The 16,465-nt window shown below is 40.7% G+C and overlaps 1 protein-coding gene across 4 annotated transcripts in view; it reads right to left on the bottom strand.

Moving 5' to 3' along the window:
• gucy2ca (guanylate cyclase 2Ca) overlaps nt 1-16,465 on the bottom strand; it is a 70,727-nt gene that overhangs the window by 2,884 nt on the left and 51,378 nt on the right. For all 4 annotated transcript variants that reach the window (XM_061884546.1, XM_061884545.1, XM_061884547.1 and 1 more), the window contains 10 exons: nt 9,136-9,268; nt 8,931-9,068; nt 6,793-6,881; nt 6,633-6,724; nt 6,410-6,568; nt 6,152-6,344; nt 5,909-6,083; nt 2,152-2,250; nt 1,899-1,993; nt 1,744-1,820 (listed from right to left, as the gene is read on the bottom strand). In XM_061884546.1, the coding sequence (XP_061740530.1) occupies nt 1,744-1,820; nt 1,899-1,993; nt 2,152-2,250; nt 5,909-6,083; nt 6,152-6,344; nt 6,410-6,568; nt 6,633-6,724; nt 6,793-6,881; nt 8,931-9,068; nt 9,136-9,268 (1,250 nt within the window). The remainder of the gene's footprint in view (nt 1-1,743; nt 1,821-1,898; nt 1,994-2,151; nt 2,251-5,908; nt 6,084-6,151; nt 6,345-6,409; nt 6,569-6,632; nt 6,725-6,792; nt 6,882-8,930; nt 9,069-9,135; nt 9,269-16,465) is intronic.

Here is a 16,465-nt window from a genome sequence, read left to right as displayed (position 1 = left end):
ACCTCGGATTCAGGAGGAACAGTGTGGTTTTCGTCCTGGTGGTGGAACTGTGGACCAGCTCTATACTCTCGGCAGGGTTCTTGAGGGTGCATGGGAGTTTGCCCAACCAGTCTACATGTGCTTTGTAGACTTGGAGAAGGCATTCGACCGTGTCCCTCGGGAAGTCCTGTGGGGAGTGCTCAGAGAGTATGGGGTATCGGACTGTCTTATTGTGGCGGTCCACTCCCTGTATGATCAGTGCCAGAGCTTGGTCCGCATTGCTGGCAGTAAGTCGGACACATTTCCAGTGAGGGTTGGACTCCGCCAAGGCTGCCCTTTGTCACCCATTCTGTTCATAACTTTTATGGACAGAATTTCTAGGCGCAGTCAAGGCGTTGAGGGGTTCCGGTTTGGTGGCCACGGGATTAGGTCTCTGCTTTTTGCAGATGATGTGGTCCTGATGGCTTCATCTGACCGGGATCTTCAGCTCTCGCTGGATCGGTTCGCAGCCGAGTGTGAAGCGACCGGAATGAGAATCAGCACCTCCAAGTCCGAGTCCGTGGTTCTCGCCCGGAAAAGGGTGGAGTGCCATCTCCGGGTTGGGGAGGAGACCCTGCCCCAAGTGGAGGAGTTCAAGTACCTAGGAGTCTTGTTCACGAGTGAGGGAAGAGTGGATCGTGAGATCGACAGGCGGATCGGTGCGGCGTCTTCAGTAATGCGGACGTTGTATCGATCCGTTGTGGTGAAGAAGGAGCTGAGCCGGAAGGCAAAGCTCTCAATTTACCGGTCGATCTACGTTCCCATCCTCACCTATGGTCATGAGCTTTGGGTCATGACCGAAAGGATAAGATCACGGGTACAAGCGGCCGAAATGAGTTTCCTCCGCCGTGTGGCGGGTCTCTCCCTTAGAGATAGGGTGAGAAGTTCTGCCATCCGGGAGGAACTCAACGTAAAGCCGCTGCTCCTCCACATCGAGAGGAGCCAGATGAGGTGGTTCGGGCATCTGGTCAGGATGCCACCCGAACGCCTCCCTAGGGATGTGTTTAGGGCACGTCCAGCTGGTAGGAGGCCACGGGGAAGACCCAGGACACGTTGGAAAGACTATGTCTCCCGGCTGGCCTGGGAACGCCTCGGGATCCCCCGGGAAGAGCTAGATGAAGTGGCTGGAGATAGGGAAGTCTGGGTTTCCCTGCTTAGGCTGCTGCCCCCGCGACCCGACCTCGGATAAGCGGAAGATGATGGATGGATGGATGGATATATTCTACTGTGCCATCAAGGGCCACAAATTGTATTACAGGTGACTAAATATATTACTATTAATTATTCGTTAGGACATTTGAGATTTTTCTCATTACATACCGATTGTTTTGCTCTTTTTTCTTACATTGTATTGTTGTTGTTTTTTTACATAAAAACTAAGCTATAATAAAATAATTGTCATTTATATTTAAAGTCGGTTTTTTTTGTTTTTCTTTGAGAACTTGTACTACTTCAGGGGTGTCTCTACTTTTCCCACCAAGGGCCACATACTGAAAAGTCCATTATGTAAAAAAAAACATGATTTATACTTAAATATAAAATGTTTTATATTATGGGTGACTAAGTACATTATTATTCATTATTAGTGACAATTATTACATTTTCACTGTTGTTTTAGACCAAAATGTGTTTACTTCTGACATTTTAGCAGACAGGTTTGTATGGCAGCAGTGTGGCCGACACCAAACCTGAGTGGGAGTGGACAAGTAGAAGTCTTGAACTCACGCTGTGGGAGGTGTGGGAAGATTGTACTTGTCTCCGGTCTCCCCGGTCAGCCAGTAGGTCATCTCTTTGCCTTTGCCCTGTCACACACACACACACACACAAACACACAGACAGGTGTGAAGTGTGGACAAAGATGCAGGTAAAGGTGTGCTCACCTTAAGGTAAGTCTCTCCTCTCTGCTCACATAGGAAGTGACAGTCGGTCCTCTGCAGGATTCCAAGTGTGGACTGACTGATGTGGATTCTTAACGCTGCAACACAACAACACCTTCTTTTATTACTCTGTGTGCGTGTGTGTATGTATGTTGTGTGTGTGTGTGTGTGTGTGTGTGTGTGTGTGTGTGTGTGTGTGTGTGTGTGTGTGTGTGTGTGTGTGTGTGTGTGTGTGTGTGTGTGTGTGTGTTCTCACGCAGGCCGGTGGACTCCATGCGTGAGGCGGTGTTGACAGTGTCTCCAAACAAACAATATCGAGGCATCTTGTTGCCCACCACTCCAGCAGCACACGGACCTTCACACACACACACACACACACACATTATTCACATATTTGCATATTTATCCACAATTTAATATTTAACATATTTGTATATTTATCCACAATTTAGCAATTCACATATTTGTTTATTCGTCCACAATTAAATAATTAACATATTTATATATTTTTCCACAATTTAACAATTGACATATTTGTTTATTTAGCCACAATTTAATAATTTACATGTGTCTATTTAGCCACAATTAAATTAACATATTTGTATATTTATCCACAGTTTAACAATTCACATATTTGTTTATTTATCCACAGTTAAATAATTTACATATTTGTCTATTTATCCACAGTAAAATAATTAAAATATTTGTCTACATAGTTTATGCTGTGTGGGCGACTCAGTCCAGTCTTTGGCGATCTATCCACAGTTGAATAATTAACATATTTGGCCATCCACAATTAAATAATTTACATATTTGTCTATTTATCCACAATAAAATAATTAACATAATTGGCTATCCACAATTAAATAATTTACATATTTGTCTTTTTATCCACAATAAAATAATTAATATTTCTGTCGATTTACAATATTTTTTTTTACATATTTGTCTATCCACGATTAAATAATGTATTTAGCCACGTTTAAATAATTAACATTTCTGTCTATTTATCCACAATAAAATACTTAACATATTTGGCTATTTATTCACAATAAAATAATTTACATATTTGTATATTCATCCACATCCACAATAAAATTATTTGCATATTTGTTTATTTAGCCAGTTAAATAATTACCATATTTGGCTATTTAGGCACAATTCAATAAATAACATATTCGTTTATTTAGCCACAGTTAAATAATTTACAACTGTGCCTATTTATCCATACTTAAATAATCAACATATTTGTATATTTATCCACAATTTAATAATTTACATCCGAGTCTATTTATCCATAAATAAATAATTAACATAATTGTATAGTCATCCACGATTTAACAATTCACACATTTGTTTATTCATCCACAATTAAATAATTAACATATTTGTCTATTTACCCACAGTAAAATAATTAACATATTTGTCTATTCATCCACAATTTAAAAAATAACACATTTGGCGATTTATCCACAATTAAACAATCAACACATTTGGCTATCAATAATTAAACAATTTACATATTTGTATATTTATCCACAATAAAGTAATTAATATTTATGTGTATTTATCCACAATACAATAATTAACATATATGGCAATTTATTCACAACAAAATAATTAACATATTCGTCTATCCACAATTAAATATTTAACATATTTGTCTATTTATCCACAATTAAATAAATAACATATGTGGCTATAAATAATTAAATAATTAACATATTTGTCTATTTATCCACAATTAAATATTTATCATTTATGTCTATTTATCTACAATAAAATAATTAACATATTTGGCTATTTATTCACAATTATAAAATTAACATTTTTTGCCTTTTTATCCAAGATAAATCAATTTACATATTTGTTTATTTAGCCGCAGTTAAATAATTAACATATTTGGCAATTTAGCCACAATTCAATAATCAACACGTGTCCATCCACAATTAAATGATTAACATGTTTGTCTAATTAGCCACAGTTAAATAATTTACAACTGTGCTCTATTTATCCACGATTAAATAGTTAACACATTTGTATATTTACCCACAATTTAATAATTTACATCTGTGTCTATATATTCACAATTAAGTAATTAACATATTTGTATATTTATCCACAATTTATTAAATTTCACATATTTGCTTATTTATCCACAATGAAATAATTTACATATGTTCTATTGATTCACAATTAAATAATTAACATTGTGGTCTGTTTATCCACAATCAAATAATTTACATTATTGGCCATCTACAATTAAATAATTAACATATTTGGCTATTTATACACAATAAAATAATTAACCCATTTGTCCATCCACAATTAAATAAACATGTTTTGTGTATTTATCCACAATTAAATAATTAACATTGTGGTCTGTTTATCCACAATTAAATAATTACCATATTTGGCTATCCAAAATTACATAACTTACATATTTGTCTATTTATCCACAATTAAATAATTACCATGTTTTGCTATCCACAATTACATAACTTACATATTTGTCTATTTATCCACAATTAAAATGATTCAACATATTTGTATATTTATCTACAATTTAATCATTTACATCTGTGTCTATTCATCCACAGTTAAATAATTAACATATTAGTATATTTATCCACAGTTTAATAATTTATTTGTCCATCCATATTAAAATAATTAACATAATTGTCTATTTAGCCACAATTAGATAATTAACATATTTGTCTAATTATCCACAGTTAAATAATTAACATGTCTGTCTATTCATCCACAATAAAATAATTAACATATTTGGCAATTTATTCACAATAAAATAATCAACATATTTGGCTATTTATTCACGATTAAATGATTAACATTTTTTTCTATTAATCCACAATAAAATAATAAATATATTTGTCGATTTAGCCACAGTTAAATAATTAATATATGTGTCTATCTATTCACAATATAATAATTTACATATTTGTATATTTAACCACAATTAGATAATTAACATATTTGTCTAATTATCCACAGTTAAATAATTAACATTTCTGTCTATTTATCCACAATAAAATAATTAACATACTTGGCAATTTATTCACAATAAAATAATTAACATATTTGGCTATTTATTCACAATTAAATGATTAACATATTTTTCTATTAACCCACAATAAAATAATTAACATATTTGTCTATTTAGCCACAGTTAAATAATTAACATATTTGGCTATTTATTCACAATAAAATAATTTACATATTTGTGTATTTAGCCACAATTAAATTATTAACATATTTGGCTATTTATTCACAATAAAATAATTTACATATTTGTGTATTTAGCCAGCATTAAATAATTAACATATTTGGCTATTTATTTACAATAAAATAATTTACATATTTGTGTATTTAGCAAGCATTAAATAATTAACATATTTGGCTATTTATTTACAATAAAATAATTTACATATTTGTGTATTTAGCAAGCATTAAATAATTAACATATTTGGCTATTTATTCACAATTAAATGATTAACATATTTTTCTATTAATCCACAATAAAATAATTAACATATTTGTCTATTTAGCCACAGTTAAATAATTAACATATTTGGCTATTTATTCACAATAAAATAATTTACATATTTGTGTATTTAGCCACAATTAAATTATTAACATATTTGGCTATTTATTCACAATAAAATAATTGACATATTTGTGTATTTAGCAAGCATTAAATAATTAACATATTTGGCTATTGATTCACAATGAAATAATTAACATGTGTGTCGTGGACAAGGGGGGCTGGTAAGTCCACCACGCAGGTAGACAGTCGTCGTGGAAGACCTCCAGCCTTCCTTGCTCAGCTCCCCTCTCAGACCACACCATTATTTGGCCCAAAACAAAGCGGCTGATGTGGTGGAGCAAAACGGGCCAAAGTCCGGGGTCCACGGCCCGATGGCGTTGTATAGAAGGTGGGACTGCCCTACATGAACCTTGAGTGTACGTGTGGTATGATTTCACCATGACGTTACCTGAATGCACACCAATCCGTATCCACAGAGGAATGCCGGGCAAATGCTGCAACTCAAAGGTCCCGACGAAGGACAGGATGTCCAGTGCCATGCGTGCGATGTCCACGGCATGCCGGTCACCGTTGCGTTTGGGCAAACCCGAAGCAACCATGTAGGCATCTCCTATGGTCTCCACCTGAACACAGGCCAGGGATCAGCGTCCGGACTGGAAAAGACGAAGGAAAAGCGAGACTACGGGCACACCTTGTAGACATCATGGTGGTCGAGGACACTGTCAAAGTTCTTGTAGATCTCATTGAGCATGTCCACCACCTCCATAGGGGTGCTGTAGTGGCACAGGGTGGTGAAGCCCACAATGTCACTGAAATAGACCGTCACCTCTTCAAAGAGCTCCGGCTCCACCCTGCCGGTCTCCTTCAGCGACCGCACCACCGGACTGCGGGGAACACACAAATAATCTCCGGCACCTTCCGTGGCGGGTGTACAGAAAGGTGAACGCACCCGGGAAGGAGCATGAAGTTGAGGCGGTCCGCTCGGTCCCTCTCAGCCTTGTACAGAGACGTCCTCTCCTCCACCAGGTGCTCCAGGTTCCTGGAGTACATCTGCAGGCGGCGGATCAGGTTGTCCATGTAGGTCTCTGTGGCCTGGTTCTGCAGGTTGCTGCGGCCAAAGTCGTCTTGGTTTTACTGAACAAAGGCTTCTTAGGAACGTGACGTGGACCTACCTGAAAAGCTTTCCCAGAGTCATCTCGATTTTCCTGAAATCCGGCCTTCGTTCTGGATCTTCATCCCAGCAGTTCTTTATCAGCATTTGCAGCTGGATCAACACCAAAGTGGACACCATTTTCCATCCGATGAACACCCAATCAGCTTTTGTTGTATTACCTCCATGTCTTTCTCTGACACGCCATCGCAGTTCAGTTCTGGCCTAAAGACAGCAAAGCCGTTGGGGTACTGCACCCTGTAGATCTTCTCTGAGGGGTCAGGTCGACAAAAACAATCAAACAGGTCCACCATTCTGAGAATACATTTTATTGGTGGGAATGTTTGGGCTAAACTTTTGTTCCAGACGTCCATCCACCCATCTTTTTACGCTTAGGGGCAGCAGCCTAAGCAGGGAAGCCCAGACTTCCCTCCCCCTAGCCACTTGGTCCAGCTCTTCCCAGGTGATCCCGAGGCGTTCCCAGGCCAGCCGGGAGACATAGTCTTCCCAACGTGTCTTGAACACCTCCTTAAAGGCCTAAAGAAAGCCACTACTAGCCACCACGCAGTCTGATAGTTTATATATCAATGATGAAATATTAACATTGCAACACATGCCAATACGGCCTTTTTAGTTTACTAAATTGCAATTTTAAATTTCTCGCGGAAGTATCATGCTAAAACGTCGCGGTATGATGCGTTGTAGAGGACATTTTGTTCCAGCATCGTTCCCAACTACAAGTCGTCTGTTTTCATCGTATAATTTCACAGTATTCTTGACTTCTGTGTTGCTGAATCTTTTGCAATTTGTTCAATGAATAATGGAGACGTCAAAGAAGAAAGCTGTTGGTGGGAAGCGGTGTATTGCGGCCCCCTTTACCAACACAAACACAGCCGGTGTTTCATTGTTTACATTCCCGAAAGATGACGGTGAAGCTTTACTATGGAACAGAGTGGTCAAGCGAACATGGTTCCCTACCACATGTCAACCAGCAGGTTTCGGTGAGAAAATGGTGGTCATAAGTCAGCTCTTACCGTAGACATGAGCGGAGAGCTTGAATCGTTCCTGTCAAAAATGCAGCTGCGGAGTCTCTTGCCTCCTCCCGCCGGCCGCCCCCGACCGTCAGATGCTTCCACCGTGGAGGAGGGAGAGAAAAAAAATCTCAGCCCGGCCCCAACGGCTGCCTTCGCCTCGTCGAGAAACGTGGCTTCCCTCGGAGACACTGGCGGTCACCACACCCGTGGCCACACCCCTCCGACTTTCAGGTTGTACAGGTACGACCATATAATCTCACTAAAAAACTAGTAACACAATAGGCAGATAAGGGATTTTCCAGAATTATCCTGGTAAATATGTTTAATAGCTCGGCTTAGCTCGGTTGGTAGTGGCCATGCCAGCAACTTGAGGGTTGCAGGTTCGATTCCCGCTTCCGCCATCCTAGTCACTGCCGTTGTGTCCTTGGGCAAGACACTTTACCCACCTGCTCCCAGTGTCCCCCACACTGGTTTGAATGTAACTTAGATATTGTGTTTCACTATGTAAAGCGCTTTGAGTCACTAGAGAAAAATTGCTATATAAATATAATTCACTTCACTCATCTGAATCGCTCTGCTCTCTAGTTTTTTTTTTCATTTTTCTTTTTAGTCCTTCACTCTCACTTTCCTCATTCACAAATCTTTCATCCTCGCTCAAATTAATGGACAAAATCCTCGCTTTCTCGGTCCGAATCGCTCTCGCTGCTGGTGGCCATGATTGTAAACAATGTGCGGCTGTGAGGAGCTCCACAACCCGTGACGTCACGCGCACATCGTCTGCTACCTCCGCTACAGGCGAGGCTTTTTTATTAGTGACCAAAAGTAGTGAACTTTATCGTGGATGTTCTCTACTAAATCCTTTCAGCAAAAATATGGCAATATGGCAAAACGATGAAGTATGACACATAGAATGGACCTGCTATCCCTGTTTAAATAAGAATATCTCATTTCAGTAGGCCTTTATAGAGGCGATCGGGTGGCATCCTGACCAGATGCCCGGACCACCTCATCTGGCTCCTCTCCATGTGGAGGACTTTGAGCTCCTCCCGGATGGCAGAGCTTCTCACCCTATCTCTAAGGGAGAGACCCAAACTCATTTGGGCCGCTTGTACCCGTGATCTTATCCTTTCGGTCATGAAACCCAAAGCTCATGACCATAGGTGAGGATGGGAACGTAGATCGACCGGTAAATTGAGAGCTTTGCCTTCCGGCTCAGCTCCTTCTCCACCAAGTCCAAGGCAATAATGACATCACCGCTTGAGAGGGGACAGAGAGGGCGTCCTTACCTGCTCGACTGGAGCAGCATGGCGTGTAGAACGGCACCCGCCTGAGAACTATTTCCTGGGCGATGATGCCGTAGCTGTAGACGTCCCCTTTTTGAGACACGCCGTCTCTGCGCAGATGTTCTGGAGCGGTCCAGACATCTGAGAAAAGAAGAGCCGTCATCGGTACCGAGCCAGCTCCTGTGTGAAGCTCTCACCGCTCACTCACCTCGACCTGGCTTCAGGATGGTGTGGCAGCCGAAGTCGGTGATCTTCACCACCATGCGGTTGTCCACCACGCAGTTGGTGGACTTCAGGCGACCGTGGACTTCAATGTTGCTGGAGTGGAGATAGGACATGCCCTGCGGACGGAGAACATTACCCATAATGCACTGCGGCCACAGCAATGCCATCTTTTTTTGGGCTCGTTTGGGCTCTAATTCCTAATTCTGTTGTGACCACAAATATACAAACCCCGTTTCCATATGAGTTGGGAAATTGTGTTAGATGTAAATATAAACAGAATACAATGATTTGCAAATCCTTTTCAACCCATATTCAGTTGAATATGCTACAAAGACAACATATTTGATGTTCAAACTCATAAAACATTTTTTTTTGCAAATAATCATTAACTTTAGAATTTGATGCCAGCAACACGTGACAAAGACATTGGGAAAGGTGGCAATAAATACTGATAAAGTTGAGGAATGCTCATCGAACACTTATTTGGAACATCCCACAGGTGTGCAGGCTAATTGGGAACAGGTGGGTGCCATGATTGGGTATAAAAACAGCTTCCCAAAAAATGCTCAGTCTTTCACAAGAAAGGATGGGGCGAGGTACACCCCTTTGTCCACAACTCCGTGAGCAAATAGTCAAACAGTTTAAGAAGAACATTTCTCAAAGTGCAATTGCAAGAAATTTAGGGATTTCAACATCTACGCTCCATAATATCATCAAAAGGTTCAGAGAATCTGGAGAAATCACTCCACGTAAGCAGCATGGCCGGAAACCAACATTGAATGACCGTGACCTTCCATCCCTCAGACGGCACTGTATTAAAAACCAACATCAATCTCTAAAGGATATCACCACATAGGCTCAGGAACACTTCAGAAAACTACTGTCACTAAATACAGTTGGTCGCTACATCTGTAAGTGCAAGTTAAAGCGCTACTATGCAAAGCGAAAGCCATTTATCAACAACATCCAGAAACGCCGCCGGCTTCTCTGGGCCTGAGATCATCAAAAATGGACTGATGCAAGGTGGAAAAGTGTTCTGTGGTCTGACGAGTCCACATTTCAAATTGTTTTTGAACATATTCCACATCGTGTCATCTGGAACAAAGGGGAAGCGAAACATCCAGACTGTTATCAACGCAAAGTGTAAAAGCCAGCATGTGTGATGGTATGGGGGTGTATTAGTGCCCAAGGCATGGGTAACTTACACACCTGTGAAGGCACCATTAATGCTGAAAGGTACATACAGGTTTTGGAACAACATATGCTGCCATCTAAGCGCCGTTTTTTTCATGGACGCCCCTGCTTATTTCAGCAAGACAATGCCAAGCCACATTCAGCACGTGTTACAACAGCGTGGCTTCGTAAAAAAAGAGTGCGGGTACTTTCCTGGCCCACCTGCAGTCCAGACCTGTCTCCCATGGAAAATGTGTGGCGCATTACGAAGTGTAAAATACGACAGCGGAGACCCCGGACTGTTGAAGGACTGAAGCTCTACATAAAACAAGAATGGGAAAGAATTCCACTTTCAAAGCTTCAACAATTAGTTTCCTCAGTTCCCAAACGTTTATTGAGTGTTGTTAAAAGAAAAGGTGATGTAACACAGTGGTGAACATGCCCTTTCCCAACTACTTTGGCACGTGTTGCAGCCATGAAATTCTAAATTATTTGCTAAAAAAAATAAAGTTTATGAGTTTGAACATCAAATATGTTGTCTTTGTAGCATATTCAACTGAATATGGGTTGAAAAGGATTTGCAAATCATTGTATTCTGTTTATATTTACATCTAACACAATTTCCCAACTCATATGGAAACAGGGTTTGTACATGACAGTAATCAGACTATTCTAGTACCGGATGAAGAGCTACTTGACAACTAAATGAGTTACTAAAATAACAAAAGTCTTAATAAGCCAGTGGGGTTTAGGACGTACTAACTACAAACTACTTGGTGGATTTCGAAACAGAAACAACATAAAAATGGCGGCCGGATGTTTAGCAGCAGGATTTACTTTCAGTGTAGGCCACGCCCACAAAGTGTGACCTCCCTTGACCTTGAGGTAACCTCCTCTGTTGGACCAGAACATTCTTTGTCTGCTCGTTCCTCTGTTGTTCGTTCACTTCCTTTCTTGTGCTCTTATTTTTATTCCCACTTCCTGTTCTACTTTATTTTCCCTGCACCAGCTTCACACTGCTTCCTAATGCTCTCTTCATCACCTGGGAGTGATTAGTACTGTTTTCACCCGCTAATAATCATCACCTGGAGGTGATTAGTACTGTTTTCACCCGCTAATAATCATGACCTGGAGGTGATTAGTACTGTTTTCACCCGCTAATAATCATGACCTGGAGGTGATTAGTACTGTTTTCACCCGCTAATAATCATCACCTGGAGGTGATTAGTACTGTTTTCACCCGCTAATAATCATCACCTGGAGGTGATTAGTACTGTTTTCACCCGCTAATAATCATCACCTGGAGGTGATTAGTACTGTTTTCACCCGCTAATAATCATCACCTGGAGGTGATTAGTACTGTTTTCACCCGCTAATAATCATCACCTGGGGGTGATTAGTACTGTTTTCACCCGCTAATAATCATCACCTGGAGGTGATTAGTACTGTTTTCACCCGCTAATAATCATCACCTGGGGGTGATTAGTACTGTTTTCACCCGCTAATAATCATCACCTGGAGGTGATTAGTACTGTTTTCACCCGCTAATAATCATCACCTGGAGGTGATTAGTACTGTTTTCACCCGCTAATAATCATCACCTGGAGGTGATTAGTACTGTTTTCACCCGCTAATAATCATCACCTGGAGGTGATTAGTACTGTTTTCACCCGCTAATAATCATCACCTGGAGGTGATTAGTACTGTTTTCACCCGCTAATAATCATCACCTGGAGGTGATTAGTACTGTTTTCACCCGCTAATAATCATCACCTGGAGGTGATTAGTACTGTTTTCACCCGCTAATAATCATCACCTGGAGGTGATTAGTACTGTTTTCACCCGCTAATAATCATCACCTGGGGGTGATTAGTACTGTTTTCACCCGCTAATAATCATCACCTGGAGGTGATTAGTACTGTTTTCACCCGCTAATAATCATCACCTGGAGGTGATTAGTACTGTTTTCACCCGCTAATAATCATCACCTGGAGGTGATTAGTACTGTTTTCACCCGCTAATAATCATCACCTGGAGGTGATTAGTACTATTTTCACCCGCTAATAATCATCACCTGGGGGTGATTAGTACTGTTTTCACCCGCTAATAATCATCACCTGGAGGTGATTAGTACTGTTTTCACCCGCTAATAATCATCACCTGGGGGTGATTAGTACTGTTTTCACCCGCTAATAATCATCACCTGGAGGTGATTAGTACTGTTTTCACCCGCTAATAATCATCACCTGGAGGTGATTAGTACTGTTTTCACCCGCTAATAATCATCACCTGGAGGTGATTAGTACTGTTTTCACCCGCTAATAATCATGACCTGGAGGTGATTAGTACTGTTTTCACCCGCTAATAATCATCACCTGGAGGTGATTAGTACTGTTTTCACCCGCTAATAATCATCACCTGGAGGTGATTAGTACTGTTTTCACCCGCTAATAATCATCACCTGGAGGTGATTAGTACTGTTTTCACCCGCTAATAATCATCACCTGGAGGTGATTAGTACTGTTTTCACCCGCTAATAATCATCACCTGGAGGTGATTAGTACTATTTTCACCCGCTAATAATCATCACCTGGGGGTGATTAGTACTGTTTTCACCCGCTAATAATCATCACCTGGAGGTGATTAGTACTGTTTTCACCCGCTAATAATCATCACCTGGGGGTGATTAGTACTGTTTTCACCCGCTAATAATCATCACCTGGAGGTGATTAGTACTGTTTTCACCCGCTAATAATCATCACCTGGAGGTGATTAGTACTGTTTTCACCCGCTAATAATCATCACCTGGAGGTGATTAGTACTGTTTTCACCCGCTAATAATCATCACCTGGAGGTGATTAGTACTGTTTTCACCCGCTAATAATCATCACCTGGAGGTGATTAGTACTGTTTTCACCCGCTAATAATCATCACCTGGGGGTGATTAGTACTGTTTTCACCCGCTAATAATCATCACCTGGAGGTGATTAGTACTGTTTTCACCCGCTAATAATCATCACCTGGAGGTGATTAGTACTGTTTTCACCCGCTAATAATCATCACCTGGAGGTGATTAGTACTGTTTTCACCCGCTAATAATCATCACCTGGAGGTGATTAGTACTGTTTTCACCCGCTAATAATCATCACCTGGAGGTGATTAGTACTATTTTCACCCGCTAATAATCATCACCTGGGGGTGATTAGTACTGTTTTCACCCGCTAATAATCATCACCTGGAGGTGATTAGTACTGTTTTCACCCGCTAATAATCATCACCTGGGGGTGATTAGTACTGTTTTCACCCGCTAATAATCATCACCTGGAGGTGATTAGTACTGTTTTCACCCGCTAATAATCATCACCTGGAGGTGATTAGTACTGTTTTCACCCGCTAATAATCATCACCTGGGGGTGATTAGTACTATTTTCACCCGCTAATAATCATCACCTGGGGGTGATTAGTACTGTTTTCACCCGCTAATAATCATCACCTGGAGGTGATTAGTACTGTTTTCACCCGCTAATAATCATCACCTGGAGGTGATTAGTACTGTTTTCACCCGCTAATAATCATCACCTGGGGGTGATTAGTACTATTTTCACCCGCTAATAATCATCACCTGGGGGTGATTAGTACTGTTTTCACCCGCTAATAATCATCACCTGGAGGTGATTAGTACTATTTTCACCCGCTAATAATCATCACCTGGGGGTGATTAGTACTGTTTTCACCCGCTAATAATCATCACCTGGAGGTGATTAGTACTGTTTTCACCCGCTAATAATCATCACCTGGAGGTGATTAGTACTGTTTTCACCCGCTAATAATCATCACCTGGGGGTGATTAGTACTATTTTCACCCGCTAATAATCATCACCTGGGGGTGATTAGTACTGTTTTCACCCGCTAATAATCATCACCTGGAGGTGATTAGTACTGTTTTCACCCGCTAATAATCATCACCTGGAGGTGATTAGTACTGTTTTCACCCGCTAATAATCATCACCTGGAGGTGATTAGTACTGTTTTCACCCGCTAATAATCATCACCTGGGGGTGATTAGTACTATTTTCACCCGCTAATAATCATCACCTGGGGGTGATTAGTACTGTTTTCACCCGCTAATAATCATCACCTGGAGGTGATTAGTACTATTTTCACCCGCTAATAATCATCACCTGGGGGTGATTAGTACTATTTTCACCCGCTGATAATCATCACCTGGGGGTGATTAGTACTGTTTTCACCCGCTAATAATCATCACCTGGAGGTGATTAGTACTATTTTCACCCGCTAATAATCATCACCTGGGGGTGATTAGTACTATTTTCACCCGCTAATAATCATCACCTGGGGGTGATTAGTACTATTTTCACCCGCTAATAATCATCACCTGGGGGTGATTAGTACTGTTTTCACCCGCTAATAATCATCACCTGGAGGTGATTAGTACTGTTTTCACCCGCTAATAATCATCACCTGGGGGTGATTAGTACTGTTTTCACCCGCTAATAATCATCACCTGGAGGTGATTAGTACTGTTTTCACCCGCTAATAATCATCACCTGGGGGTGATTAGTACTGTTTTCACCCGCTAATAATCATCACCTGGAGGTGATTAGTACTGTTTTCACCCGCTAATAATCATCACCTGGGGGTGATTAGTACTGTTTTCACCCGCTAATAATCATCACCTGGAGGTGATTAGTACTGTTTTCACCCGCTAATAATCATCACCTGGAGGTGATTAGTACTGTTTTCACCCGCTAATAATCATCACCTGGGGGTGATTAGTACTGTTTTCACCCGCTAATAATCATCACCTGGAGGTGATTAGTACTGTTTTCACCCGCTAATAATCATCACCTGGAGGTGATTAGTACTGTTTTCACCCGCTAATAATCATCACCTGGAGGTGATTAGTACTGTTTTCACCCGCTAATAATCATCACCTGGAGGTGATTAGTACTGTTTTCACCCGCTAATAATCATCACCTGGAGGTGATTAGTACTATTTTCACCCGCTAATAATCATCACCTGGGGGTGATTAGTACTGTTTTCACCCGCTAATAATCATCACCTGGAGGTGATTAGTACTGTTTTCACCCGCTAATAATCATCACCTGGGGGTGATTAGTACTGTTTTCACCCGCTGATAATCATCACCTGGGGGTGATTAGTACTGTTTTCACCCGCTAATAATCATCACCTGGGGGTGATTAGTACTATTTTCACCCGCTAATAATCATCACCTGGGGGTGATTAGTACTGTTTTCACCCGCTAATAATCATCACCTGGAGGTGATTAGTACTGTTTTCACCCGCTAATAATCATCACCTGGGGGTGATTAGTACTGTTTTCACCCGCTAATAATCATCACCTGGAGGTGATTAGTACTGTTTTCACCCGCTAATAATCATCACCTGGAGGTGATTAGTACTATTTTCACCCGCTAATAATCATCACCTGGAGGTGATTAGTACTGTTTTCACCCGCTAATAATCATCACCTGGAGGTGATTAGTACTGTTTTCACCCGCTAATAATCATCACCTGGAGGTGATTAGTACTGTTTTCACCCGCTAATAATCATCACCTGGGGGTGATTAGTACTGTTTTCACCCGCTAATAATCATCACCTGGAGGTGATTAGTACTGTTTTCACCCGCTAATAATCATCACCTGGAGGTGATTAGTACTGTTTTCACCCGCTAATAATCATCACCTGGGGGTGATTAGTACTATTTTCACCCGCTAATAATCATCACCTGGGGGTGATTAGTACTGTTTTCACCCGCTAATAATCATCACCTGGAGGTGATTAGTACTGTTTTCACCCGCTAATAATCATCACCTGGAGGTGATTAGTACTGTTTTCACCCGCTAATAATCATCACCTGGAGGTGATTAGTACTGTTTTCACCCGCTAATAATCATCACCTGGGGGTGATTAGTACTGTTTTCACCCGCTAATAATCATCACCTGGAGGTGATTAGTACTATTTTCACCCGCTAATAATCATCACCTGGGGGTGATTAGTACTGTTTTCACCCGCTAATAATCATCACCTGGAGGTGATTAGTACTATTTTCACCCGCTAATAATCATCACCTGGGGGTGATTAGTACTATTTTC

Source organism: Nerophis ophidion, linkage group LG23 (assembly GCF_033978795.1).
Source record: "Nerophis ophidion isolate RoL-2023_Sa linkage group LG23, RoL_Noph_v1.0, whole genome shotgun sequence".
Taxonomy (NCBI): domain Eukaryota; kingdom Metazoa; phylum Chordata; class Actinopteri; order Syngnathiformes; family Syngnathidae; genus Nerophis; species Nerophis ophidion.
Note: the sequence above shows the minus strand (reverse complement) of the source record. Positions and strands in the feature narration are given on the sequence as shown.